Here is a 13,117-nt window from a genome sequence, read left to right as displayed (position 1 = left end):
ATAAAATTTCCAGACATTCTGTGTTTGTTTTTACTGCCTATTAAGATTGCCCAGCTTATGGTTATTTATGTGTTAATGTCAGTTTTGACTCTAGCTTTATTCTCTGTTTCAGCAATAAAGAAGATCAACAAAAATCCATTTTTATCAAATCGGAGCGAGGCGGGTTTAAGCTGAAGGAGAATGTGCAGTTTCATCTCTATATCAGCACATCTCCTTGCGGAGACGCTAGGATTTTCTCACCACACGAAGCAGCACAAGAGGGTATGACAGCAGCCCTACTCAAGCAAGGGAGTTTAAAGTATTCTTTGAGCCTGGACAAGTGGCGCAGTTAAAATTTAGGTGTCTTCTTTCCTTTTTAGTGTAGATGTGTGTTAGACAAAGATCTCTCAAAAAAAAACCTGAGCTGTTCTTCCTGTATGGCAGAAGTTAAGTATAGACTGATCCACCATGTGGTCTTGAAGAGGCTGAATGCTAGCCAGGATAAGCCAGTGAGTCAGCAAGTATTGGTACAGAACTAACATTATTTCCATCTTTTAAGGGTGGTTGTTTGTCTGTCCCTTCCTTGGTCTGTCCATTAACCTCATTCTAGTGCTGTAATGCGCAGAACAGAATTGAAGAGCTGCGCACTGCTTGTTTATGGAAATCTTGGTTTAATTGCAAGTATGTTTTAGAAGACAGTATTTGTGAGAAATGTCTGATGCGGTAGCTAATTTGCAAGAAGCATTAGAAATTTTTAAGCAAGCCAGCACTTACGCAGATGAATAGCTTTAATCAGCTCTTCGTAATAATGCTATCTGTAAACCACCTCGAGAATGTTTCTCAGTTGAATGTAAGTGATTTTTGTCATTTAGATCAAGGGGACAGGCATCCAAACCGCAAAGCGAGAGGACAGCTACGGACAAAAATAGAATCTGGGGAAGGGACCATCCCTGTGCGCTCTACCACCACTATCCAGACGTGGGATGGCGTATTGCAAGGAGAAAGGCTGCTCACAATGTCCTGCAGTGACAAGATAGCGAGGTGAGATATTGAATGATCGGTTTCTCTGCTATTGCTTTTTATTGCTGAACAAGAAAGGAGGGTTGCATGATACCCATAGTGAACATTCAGGTTATTGATTGACTTACTTAGTTGCTTAGATGTAATGTGGGGGTGGATGTAATTCCAGTGATAAAGCTCTGATTCTTCACGTGCAATTGGTGTCAGACCTTCTGCTGGCTTCAGAGGCAATGTGAAGTCATTTATCATTACAGCCACTTTAAGTCATGACAGCTTTGTTTTCTATTTATATCACTGGGAAATAGCAGAGGACTGCTTTTTTGTTTTTCCTAAAGTAGCATAGCAATAGCAAAACAGTGCAATAAATATATTGCATTAGTTACATTTTGATAACTTCCTCTGATGATGTACATCCTTGCCCCATTATTGGAATTGTTCAAAATCAGGTTAGATGGCGCTTTGAGCAACCTGATCCTAGTGAAAGGTGTCCCTGCACATGGCAGGGAGGTTGGACTAGATGATCTTTAACGATCCCTTCCAACCCAAACCAGTCTGTAATTCTGTGATATCAGAGATACATACATGTTCCACGGATAGATTTAGATTTGTATTATTTTATACAGGGAAAAAGTGTTCCAGCTAAAAAATCTTAATTGATGGGCACTTTCATTTTTTAACTTTAAAATTATTTTAATTTCTGTTTTAAAACTTTTACTGCAATTAAATATTTTGTTTCCAATACTAGCATTTTTATTAATATTTTATCTGATTCCTTCTTTGCTGTACTTTTTGACAAAGATTGAGAGATATTTTTTTTGTTCAAAATTGTAAATGGACAAATGATTACCCCCCCAAAATTTTAGCAGCAGTACTCTTTAACAAGTATCAGAAGTATGGGAGAGTTGCAACGTAATTTTTTTTAAGAGAGTCTGTGTGTTTGCAGCCTCTGTGTTCTTGCAAAATAGATGAGAAAAGCCAAGTTTTTCAGCTGATGATATTTTAATTATTTTTTAATTAAAATAGCTCTGCTGTTTCATCAGGTTACAGTTAGTCTGATGAAAAATTTGTTAAGTGTATTAAGTTGGAACTATTCTGGTGAACTGTGTATGCCAAATCAAACATACAGGAGGAAGATCATGTAATTGCTTTGTTCATCCAGTCTTGTCTTGAGTAATCAGCATCTCTACTAAAGGAAGATGTTTTACTTTCTTTTAAGCCCCCCTAACATAAATGGATAGGGCCTTTCAGAAGCTAGGACAGGGGGATGTTGAAAGGTAACTATACAAAATTGACATTTCAATTTCTTATTATAATATTTGTAATAAAAGTCGCCAAATAAATTTTCCAGCTTCGTGCCAGGGGCTTCTCCCAACCACCCGACACGATATTTGTGTCATGTGCGTTTGACTTCTATCACGTCATCATTGCTGCTACTGCAAATAAAAAAAAAAATGAAGACAGTTGTTGAGCTAGAACACATTTGACTATTTTGTTGATTTTGTGTGATGCAGAACAGAATCCATCTCTCGCTTGCGTAGCTAGCTGTCACCTCTCCTTGGGGCTAATGGGAATAATTTTGTTTGTGTCCATGAAGGAAGCAAATAGAACCCCTTGACACAGAACAAAGACTGTATGACGGGTAAGGAGGCCCAAATTTTCATACTCTTTTTTTCCTTTTCTTTTTTTTTTTTTTTTTTTTTTACATTTCCCTGACACTTATGACCATGTTCTGTCCATTTACATTTGAACGAATGCATTGCTCTGTAGTGTCCAGCAGTCAGTCCTCTAGTATGCCTGAGCCCTGTGAATTTCCACTGAGCTTTCCCAAAGGTTCACAGTCCCAGCCTGGAAAAGACGTGCTTAAATTCAGGGTGCAGGATTGCACAGGCAGGAAAACTCTGAACAGCTTCGTCTGTGTGGATTATATGTATAATCCAAACTGTTATTTCCAGACTCATTGCTTTGTTGCAGTGTGCGGTCAGGCACCTTCCTGAGCCTGGTACCAACATCCAAGAGAAATTGTGAGGAACATGGCTATGAGTGTAATCCCATTTGGGTGAAAAGCATTAGAAGAGGAATATCCTAGTTTGTTAGTCCCTAGTGGCACTGCAGTATGGTGTTAGGGTGGTTTCTGTGACCAGAGTAACTGGTTTGGGACATTAATATACGTGCACTTTTTTAAAATGTATCCTTACCTTGTTCCGTGGTACTATATTATATGTATTTTTGTCATTCTCCTTTTGATGTGTTTTCCTGGCCACATTAATTTTAAATTTTTTGGGCCTCAAATAATTATTTAACTTTATGTGAAACATTCCAGTTGTGGCTAATGTCTTGCTGAGAAGAGGGAAATTTTTTTTCATCCTGTTTCATTGCTAGAAACACTATAGGAATTGAGAAGTGCTTTAACATTAGGTCACATTTTTAAAGGGGAAGTCATTGGTGCTCTTCCACTCTAAAGAAGGGGAAAATTATTTCTGATAATATTTCATGTGAGAGAACATCATGTCCCATGAACTGGCCTCATTTTGTGCTTATGGGAAATCCGAATGGATGTTTGTAACTCAGTCTTTCTCACTAGTTCCCCGATGGCTTTGTCGTCTTGACCTCACCAACTAGTTTTCTGGGACTGATGAAGCTGCACAAGCACATCTTAAAATCCCAGGCATGCTCACTGAAGGCTGCATATTCTGCAGCTATGTCCATGCCCATCCAGCTGTCTTCAAGTTTGAGAGTTATTCCTCAGTGACAAGCTCCGTGGCAGCAGCAATGTGATTTCTGAACAGGAATAACAAGGGCAGTTCTTCTCACCAGTTCTTTACCCAAGTGACAATGGCTGATGTGAATATGTTCACTTTGATATGTGGTGGCTGTGTGACACCTAGGTAAAAAACCTGGGGGAAGGTAGTAGGAAACCACTGCCCAAGATGTAGCATCATGTAACCTCTCAAACCAGAGACCTGAGTCTTGACCTAGGCTTACCAGGGTGCAGCAAATCCAGGCAACGTTAAGAAAAGCTGGGACATCTCAGGGCTGTGTGATTGCCAGCCTAGGTACAGCTAGAAGGGAAAAAAGATCCTCTTGTCTGTAATTGCAAATCTGACCTCAGGATAAATAAAAAGATGTGTGAAAGACCGTGGACTTCTTACACTTACTGATTTACAGTGTGGGCTGCTGACTGAGCCACTTCATGTAAAAGAAGCTCTGAGTCCACTCCCTGTAAAGATGTTGCCGCCTGTTTATGCTGTGGCTCGTGAAAGGCATGGACTGGTCATAGAGATTCAGTTAGTCTCTTAAGGAAACAAAGAGAAACCAGATTTAAAATCGGAAAAGAAACCAGATTGCGGTTAGCTGAATGAAGTCAGCTCTGCCCGTTTGTTCTGCCAGGGGACGAGAGTAAAGCCCCACTGGATGGGTGTCCACAGCAAGCAGATCATGATCTGCCCAGTACTCATCTATAAAACCTCAGTTGAGCACCCTATGCAGAGAGTGTCCTCTGTAGTCACACGATTCATGTGCACAAATCTACAAAGGCCATCATCGGGGTATAGTCTGTGAAGGTGGTGAGATGTAGTGATTTGAAAGAGCATTTCTCTGGAAGCTCGGGCACAAGATTACTTCATAGACAAGGTAGAAGACATGGCAAAATCTTGGTGACAGGCAAAATTTGGTCTTTTGGAGCTAAGCTAAACTGTGAACTGAAGAACAACGTGGGGATACAAGGCACCCTAAGCTATACTCCCAGGGAGACATCTCAGCAGCTTTTTTGCATTGAAGTAGTTTTTGATTCACAACTAAAATTTTTCAGATGGCTGAATTTTTCATGCTTAACAGAAATACTCAATGGAAAGCAGGGCTTTTATATAAGAAAAAGACTTCATCAAAAAAGATGATCTGCTGGTACAACGTTGATGGAAATTTCTCAGCAAAATAATAAACCTCATATCAAATAAGAGAACTGTATGTAATTATGTGTTATTTATTCCTCATTGCAAACTGTGAATATACGCATATATGAAATAATCAGGAGTTTAGAGAGGAATAATAAGAGGTTACTAAAAGGATACGTGTTATATGTCAGACCAGATGTAATTTGTTGTTTCTCACACGGTTTGCTCCATCTTGCATCATTTTGCCCAGCAGAGTGGCCCTGCTGAAATCAGTAAGATTCTCTGCAGGAAAAAGCATCCAGTGCCTATTTACTTTCTAAAAGCAAGCTAACTTTCAGCTGGGTTTGGGAGTGCTTTCGGTAGTGTATTCTTTGATGGAGAAAGTGTTTTAGGAGACTCCCAGCACCCATGCCCAGGTGCTGCACCCATCCTGCATGCTCCATCTCCCTGCCTCTTGTCAGTGGTCCCGCAGTTGTTTGTGGAGCTATGCTGTAAACTGAACTAGAGAAGCTACCTCTTCAAAATACAAGGCCAGGATTTTGTTTTGTTTTAAAAAAAACTTGACTCATTTCACCAATCTGACTTTATGGAGAGCTGTACAAGCAATAAAATCAGCAGACTGAGGAGGAACAAGGTGGTGATAGGCAGAGTCCTCTTCAGTCAGGCTTGGTGCTGGAGAGATGATGGGGTACAACTTCACACCTTATAGCAGCAGCAGATTACAGCATGCGTTGACCATCATCCTCCTTATGTTTTTTAACTGTTTGGAGCTGCTCAGTGCCCAGATAAAGTTATAGTTTCTTTTTCCTTGTTCCAGAAAAGCAGCAGTATCTCATACCTGTAGTGATGGGAACACTGAACCTCCTAATCCAGGTGCTAGTAAGGGCCATTGCGATGTGTTGGTTGGCTGGTCTGGGGAAAAAGGAGAGCTGTAGTCTTGATTTGCAGCTTTTGTTTCCCTTCTCATGCTTTTTTTTTTTTTTTTTCTCATGTACTTTTCTAGCTAGTGCTGGAAAAGCTTCAGAAATTCTGTTGCCTTGTCAACATAGTAGGGCTTAAATATCACCTCAATGAGCCCATAGTAGAGAGTGAACTGAAGTGCTTGGTGACTTTAAATGATCATATGTCTCACAAAAGGGAGCTCCAAAGCAAAGAGCCAGTTCAGGATGAGTAAATATGCCTTTGAACTTTCTGGCATCATGTCAGGTTGCCTTTCTTTGCTCTGTGCATCACTTGCAGGACTGCAGAGTTGAAGGTGAAAAGAGTATTGCAGGCTACTGAACACATGGCTGGCATTTGGCTGCAGGTGTACCCATCCGCACCAGGTGTCCCAGTTTCCTTGGCATTAGGTGGCCGACTCATTGATGGGGTTCAGCCCAACAACCGTGGTCTTACTCAGCAGCTGAGTAAATCACCAATAACTGTAATGCGGTCTAGCCCCCCAGCTCAAATCAAGGCACTTACATGCAAGTGCTGGTAGTCTGGACCTAAATCCTGTGGCTCGTGCTTTATATTGGTATAAAAGCTTATATTTTAAGTGTCAGTTTTATTTTAAAGTTTTATAAAGGTTATGAAAGAAAATTCTTGTAGTGACTTAAAACTAGAACACTCAGACTATGTAAAAATATTGTCACAAGAGGCATTGCTTTTATGCTCTGCTGAGACAAGCATCTTGGATTTTTTCCAGTGGGAAGTTTTAGGTTGGAGGGTGTCTCCTTGCCTGCTGGAGTGTTCTTCCCCTTCAGCAAATCTCTTGTCTATGCGCTGTACTTTAGGTGTTTTAGTATGGCCATTGGCATGATGCAGCATTCCTGTATTCTGCTTATGCTGGTGCTTTAGTGCTTTTCTCGGTTACCATTTTCCTGCTTTAATGGTGAGAAAAGATACTACATGAGTCTAGTCTGCTCTGTGATCTGCCCAGTACGACTGGACCCAAGATGAGATAACTTTATGTGGGAGTGCTGCGTTTTTGCCAGTGGTGGGTGCAGAAGAGATTAAAACTGCTGAATTAGTGCTGGGACAGTTATCTTCCACTGTCACATTCTTGAGCCATCAAAAGCTCCTAAATGAGGACTGAGCTGCAGCCAGGGTCTGTCTGCTCTACTGCAGTGTGGAAAGGTTCATATCTGTGTTACCAACTACATCAGAGCCTTGGAATGTTTGAGTTTGTAAGCTAGATTTAAGTCACTTCAGTTACTTAACCCTTTTCTGATACTATTTTTCATGTGAAGAAAAAATCTTTTGCTTAATTGTTTCACTGGAAAGGCAACACTGATAACATTTTCTGTAATAACTTTTGCTCTTTCTGCTCTGCACCTTGCAGTTTATAGTGAAGTACAGAATTTGGCCCATTAACTTCAAAAGAAGTTGTGGTTTCAGTAAACTTTAGTACCAGATTGACAGCATTTGTTGGCACGTATACTGACAATTTGTGCTTGTAAGCTGGATGAGGCACTTTTACCATTTCAGGAGGCAATGCCTGTTGCCTTTTGATGCATGTTGTTGGTGTAGTTTCTTCTCAGTTCATATCTCTGAAGGTTGTTTTTAGTGTACATGCTAATAGAAGTAAGAATTTATGGTTTGACAGGAAGAAATACAATATAAAAAAGGAACAACAAGAAAGTCATTGTGCAATCTTTCCTTTTGACTGTGTTACAATCTGCAGAATTTCATTTGGGTTTCATGTTTATCTCTGTGCTACTACCAGTTTCTGATACAAGTATGTTTCTATGGCTACGTATATGTTCTTTTATCAAATTGAAATTTAAGGCTAGTTTTATAAACCTAATCACTATCCAACCCTGCCTAATCAGTACTAAGAGCTTGAGGCTTTGGTTGTATGAATGGTTTCTTGCAAACTGTGTCCTTGCAGTGAGCCAGCTGCTCCAAATCATGAACATACACCACAGGGGTGAATGTGATGCAGCACAACCCAGCAACACAGCAGGCGTGTGGGCAGTCACAGAGTGGCTCTTGTAATACTAGTTTATACAGTTCACCTTGCAGAAGCTTGTTCAGGTATCCATGCTCCTCTTACTTTAATCAAAAGAAGTTGAGCAAGACAAACTTCAGCTTTCATTTTCTGTGCCAGAGAAGGCCACCAAGTGTGGGAGGAAGCAGCAAAACGCAAGCTCTGGAAATACTGAAGACTGAAGCAAAGAAAAAGGTTTGGAAAAAGTTTTATTTAGGGAGCTAGGGCTTGCCAGAGGAATGCTTTGGCCTTTTTAAAAATGTCCATCTGTCATTCAAGCACTGTTTGTGAAATGTGATGTGTCTCACTGAAGGAAGCTTGGATTGTGTGTCTGCACGTTTCAGATACGATTGTAAGACCCAGTTCGCAATGCTTAGTCTTGAATTCTTTCCAGATAATTCTTCCATGATATTATCTGTATTTGCAGCAGTCCATATGTTTCTCTATGCTTGATGTAGGCAATACTGCAAATAACAAGAAAATACTGTTGTGATTCATTCAGTACGTGAAATACCCCGTGCTTACAAAATTCTAATCATGGTAAGGTCCTTAGAAAGGCGTGTAGGCAATCATTTTCACTTCATATCTTTACTCTGTCATTTAAGTGCTGATTGCATTTTCAGTGTTATACAAAATATGCCTTTAGTCAATGTAGAATATGCCTTATTTTTTACTAGTACAGTATTTGTACTCATTCATTAGGGCCATCTTTTTTTATGACTATGACAGCTAATGCGCATTGCCTCCATTTTCATCCTCAGTAAAGATATGCTAAGAAAATGTTTCCTTGGATTGCAATTTTTGTTTTACCCTTTTTAAAAACATTTTGTGAGTCTTGTAGCCAGCATGTGTAGTTCAGTTTTTGCAGTAGCGAAGGAGTTGTGCTATATAGTTTCTAGCCTGAAGTAAGAATGATGTGTAGCCGTGCTATCCCAGCACAAGCTGCAAGAAACACAGTCAGCAACATCAAAGTTCCCCGTTTTCCTAGGGGAACCTTGCAACCTGTTTTAGAATAGTGTTATGGTTTGAGAAACCCACAACAACTTGTTGTTGTTTAGACAATTATTCTGTTACCCGGGAAGGGGAATCAGGGGAAAAAAACAAGGAAACCCAAGGGCTGAAATACAAACAGATTTAATAGAATAAGACTAGATAATTAACATTAATAACACTAAAGAACCAATATTGATCCCAATACAAATATAAAATATACAAGGATTATACTCAGCCCGTTCCATCAGGGGACTGCAAATGTGGGACACGGCGAGCACTGTGTCTTCAGGAGGAAGGGAAGGGCTGAGGGCTCCGGCACTGCGGCAAGGAGTACTTGGGATCACAGCCATCAAGAAAAAAGAGGGCTTCTCAGCAAGCTTTCTAATTTATATTGAATATGATGTTCATGGTATGAAATAATCCTGTTGGCCAGCTTGGGTCAAGTGCCTAGGTCTTGCTCCTCCTCATCCCCGTGCCTGGCTAACTCAAAAGCACTGAGACCTTGAAACCCACATACCATAGCTGGCTATGAAGTAAATATTTTCACAAATTCAGACTTCTAAAAGTGCTGTTTTCCCAACCATTAGAATAGAAATTAGGCCTGTGTCCCTCAAACCAGGACAGGTGGGCCTTTCAATGAGGACAACCATTCTATATGAGCATGAGAGCTTCCATTGTACTCATCTGTTTTATTCAAGCACCAAAAGAAACTTTCCTGCTGCTTGTGTCTCATTGTTGAGCTGTACTCAAGTATGGTATTTTAATAGTACTAAGCTGTTTGCAAGTGAATCTCAGAGACAAGGACAGTGAAAATACTCTGAAGGGGACCTTGAGGTTTTAAGAAGTAATTTGCATGAGTGTTACATACAGATTAAGAGTCAAAGCTTGATCAAATGAACATAGCTACAAAAAAACCTTCAGTACTTTGCTCCTATGCATGCTATATCCCTGCCACCAGACCTGACCCAGTGTGGGTTGTGGTGGTGCAGATGGATTTATGGTTGGAGTCCATGAATCATCTAAAGTGAGCAAAGAGTATACGCTGTCTTTGCATATTTTCAGTTTTCAGATTGAGTTTTCTCCCTGCCCATGGATATTGCAAGCAACTACTTAGGTCCTTTCTAGGAGTAGGATGTGGACAGTTTGGCTAGAGTGTCAAGGACAACATTTCCCTTATGGTGATGAGGTGCTGAGGTCTTGCAGACACACACAATCCTTCTTGCATTCTTGCCAGGTGTCTTTTGGAGGCATCATCTACTGTTTCTAACTGAGGATCTCACAGTTTGACTTTCTCCAGCTGAATGATCCTATCTATCTCTGGAATTAGAGAATTAGAGATGCTGGAAGATGCATCACCAGACATGTTAGTGGGGAAGTAAAGTTATGGAGTTCGCTCCTGAAGTGGATGCTGACAGTAGACCTGCCAGATAGGTCATCTTACTCAGGATTTCATTGAGCATGCCATAAGCTGATCCATGAAATTCTGGCAGGTGTCACAGCTATGCTACCATAGTCATGTGCTGGTCAAGAGAAAGGGTTGAAAGTCTGGTCCGTTGTGATTGACTGCTGTTATATCTGGCAGATGTTACTTGTTCCATTAAAAAGAAAGTGTTTTTTTTGTTTTTTTTGTTTTGTTTTTCCCTCCCTCTTAGGTGGAACGTATTGGGTATTCAAGGAGCCTTACTTAGCCTCTTTGTGGAGCCAATTTACTTCTCTAGCATCATCTTGGGGAGTTTATATCATGGGGATCATCTATCCAGAGCCGTATACCAGAGGATAGCAGAGATAGAAGATCTACCACCTCTTTATACACTCAACAGACCTTTACTTAGTGGCAAGTATCTAATGGAGAAGGCCGTGCCGGTAACTAAGTCTGTTCCAGTAGCAATGTGATTTTGCAGTTCTCAGAACCTGGCAAATTATGTACTGTGAGTAAACTGCTTTCTGCTTGCAAGAGGGAAGTTATTGTCTAAACCTAACATAGGTACTCAGTCAGAAATACCATAGCAAGGACCCTTCATGAGTTAAAAGATGGAAAGAACTGGCATATGAACCTTTGAATGCAGTTCCACATGATTGCTCTCTGGAGCATGCCCTAGCAATATGTGAGGCAAGTTGAAGGCCCCAGCATACTGAAATCTTGTCCCACCCATGAAACAGTGTGTTAGCTCTCACTGTCACTTCTCTTGCCATTGCAGATATTTATTGAACAGCCACGTCATTAATCAGTATGCCAAGATAGACACATTTGGTTCACAATTTCTAGATCAATAACCAACTAAAAATGGATGGAGAGAACATCTCAGCTGCCACTGGTTGTATTTTCTTTTTGTCGTCAATCTCTGTTGGATGCAGCATTGGCTTTAATTAGCATGGCAGCCAACTTGTTTGCATGACCTAATAATCATAATATTTTAATTTCCACTTTGTAGGTTAATGCACAAATGCTGCATTCAGAGCCTGGTGGCACATTCTTTGGGAATATTTTTAATAGAGTATTAAATGTATCTGACAGACAGCAATATGGCAAGCCCCAGCTGGTGTAGTTAGCAGTTGTCTTCTGCAGTTGCTGTTTAACATTTAAGTACTGTTCTTTGGCTTTGCGCTGATCCTAGCTTCTAGTGGGGCAGGAATGATGGTCTTTGAATTAACGGGTCATAATATCTAATTGAGCTGTGACTTTCAAAGGAAAGTTTTAAACTGTCTTAAATTTTAAAACTGCTAGTTACAGTAATGCTGTGAAAGCTTTAAAACTGAAATCTCATATGCTCCCTCTTATTGTGTGCATTGCTTTGTTCTGTAGAGCTTGGCTTTTGGCATGTGTCTGTTTATTTTTCAGGAAAAAAAAAAAGCTGAGTATTTTAAAGCATGTTTAAAGCTTGACATGAATTTTTAAGTTAGATTTAGGGAGGGAGTGGGGAAAAGAGCCTATTGAACAACCACCATTTTAAATAAGAAAGGTAATTAATAAGGATTCTCTGAACTAGGACATATTAAAATGTTAACTAACGTATTTTTCCTTAAATTAGCAAATAAGTAATAGTTACAACACTCACAGTACCAAATATTAAAGTGTTGTATGGGGGTTGTAGCTGATGTATGGACTGTTTCTGCCTGATTTGGGGGAATTTTTATCAATTCTTCAAAGCAGGTGATTTGGGGTGGGGTAGGAGAAGTTTTTGTTATTCTTTTCACACGATGTAATAGTACCTTGTCTTCTTAAAAATCATCTTTCTGCAATAATGATATCATCTATTTGCCATGAAATAATACCATCTATTTAAACAGTTCAGCCAGGACTTACTGAGCAGTAGAGGGAGCTCAGAAACGTTCTCAGCTCTTGAGTTTTCATGAAAATGCATCTCAGAAACGTACCGAAAACTTGTTTGGGAGGTTGGGCAGAGAATTGTGTTGATTGATTTTCTTCAGTCTTGAAAGCTAGTCTTCTGACCCATGCTGTTGGATTCAGCTGGGGCATTTGTGTAGCTACCCATCTGCTCTTTGATTCACACATTTTATAGTGTATTCTTACCTGGAATAAGCACTACAGAATTACCTGTCCCCAATTCTATGTTCCTCCTGGTACCACACACACAACTCTGTGATGGTGACTACCAGACGGACGAACTAAAAGAGAAATAGCTGTCTTTCCCCACTGTCTCAGCTGTTTAGCTGGGAAAGTACTGTAAAAACTGGGGGTTTTCCTCTCATAAAACGAGTTTTATCTCTGCAGGGACAATTGCATTAAGTCAAAGTCAGACTGAGTTATTGTTATCTACTGCTAAAAATTCTTTTCATCATCTTTCTTTCCTCATAGATTTTCTACTTATACCTCCTTTTGCCAGCAAGTTAAATGTGAACATGCATACCAGAGTTGCTGGTTTTCAGCTAGGGGATGCAGGAAACCCATATGTTGGTGGAAAACTCCCTCCCCATGCTGACTCTTGGAAGCCTTGGTTGCAGGATCCAGCCTTTCAGGATGCCTTTAGCACCACAGCACTGAGGGCACATGAGCTCTCCCTGAGAACTGGGCAGCTCACTTGAAGAGAAGACAAGTCTGAATCTTGTGACTTTCTAGAATAATCTGAAAAGGGATCGATTTCTCAATCAAATAGAATGAGGATGATTGTATAAATCAACCAATAACAAAGTTCCCGTCTGCAGGGTAATCTGCACAGACTTTTTGGAGCCATTGTGGGAGGCGGGCATGAAGATTTTAACCCGGGGTGGAAGTAGGGTGGCAGAGCTCAGCAAATCAGAGAAT

At 40.3% G+C, this 13,117-nt stretch overlaps 1 protein-coding gene across 1 annotated transcript in view; it reads left to right on the top strand.

Moving 5' to 3' along the window:
• The window catches only part of ADARB1 (adenosine deaminase RNA specific B1), a 50,638-nt gene that overhangs the window by 25,470 nt on the left and 12,051 nt on the right, over positions 1 to 13,117 (top strand). The window contains exons 5-7 of the mRNA XM_074145228.1: positions 113 to 261; positions 852 to 1,020; positions 10,506 to 10,687. Of these exons, the coding sequence (XP_074001329.1) occupies positions 113 to 261; positions 852 to 1,020; positions 10,506 to 10,687 (500 nt within the window). The remainder of the gene's footprint in view (positions 1 to 112; positions 262 to 851; positions 1,021 to 10,505; positions 10,688 to 13,117) is intronic.

Source organism: Numenius arquata, chromosome 3, assembly GCF_964106895.1.
Source record: "Numenius arquata chromosome 3, bNumArq3.hap1.1, whole genome shotgun sequence".
Taxonomy (NCBI): domain Eukaryota; kingdom Metazoa; phylum Chordata; class Aves; order Charadriiformes; family Scolopacidae; genus Numenius; species Numenius arquata.
This window is presented reverse-complemented; position numbering and strand designations above follow the sequence as displayed.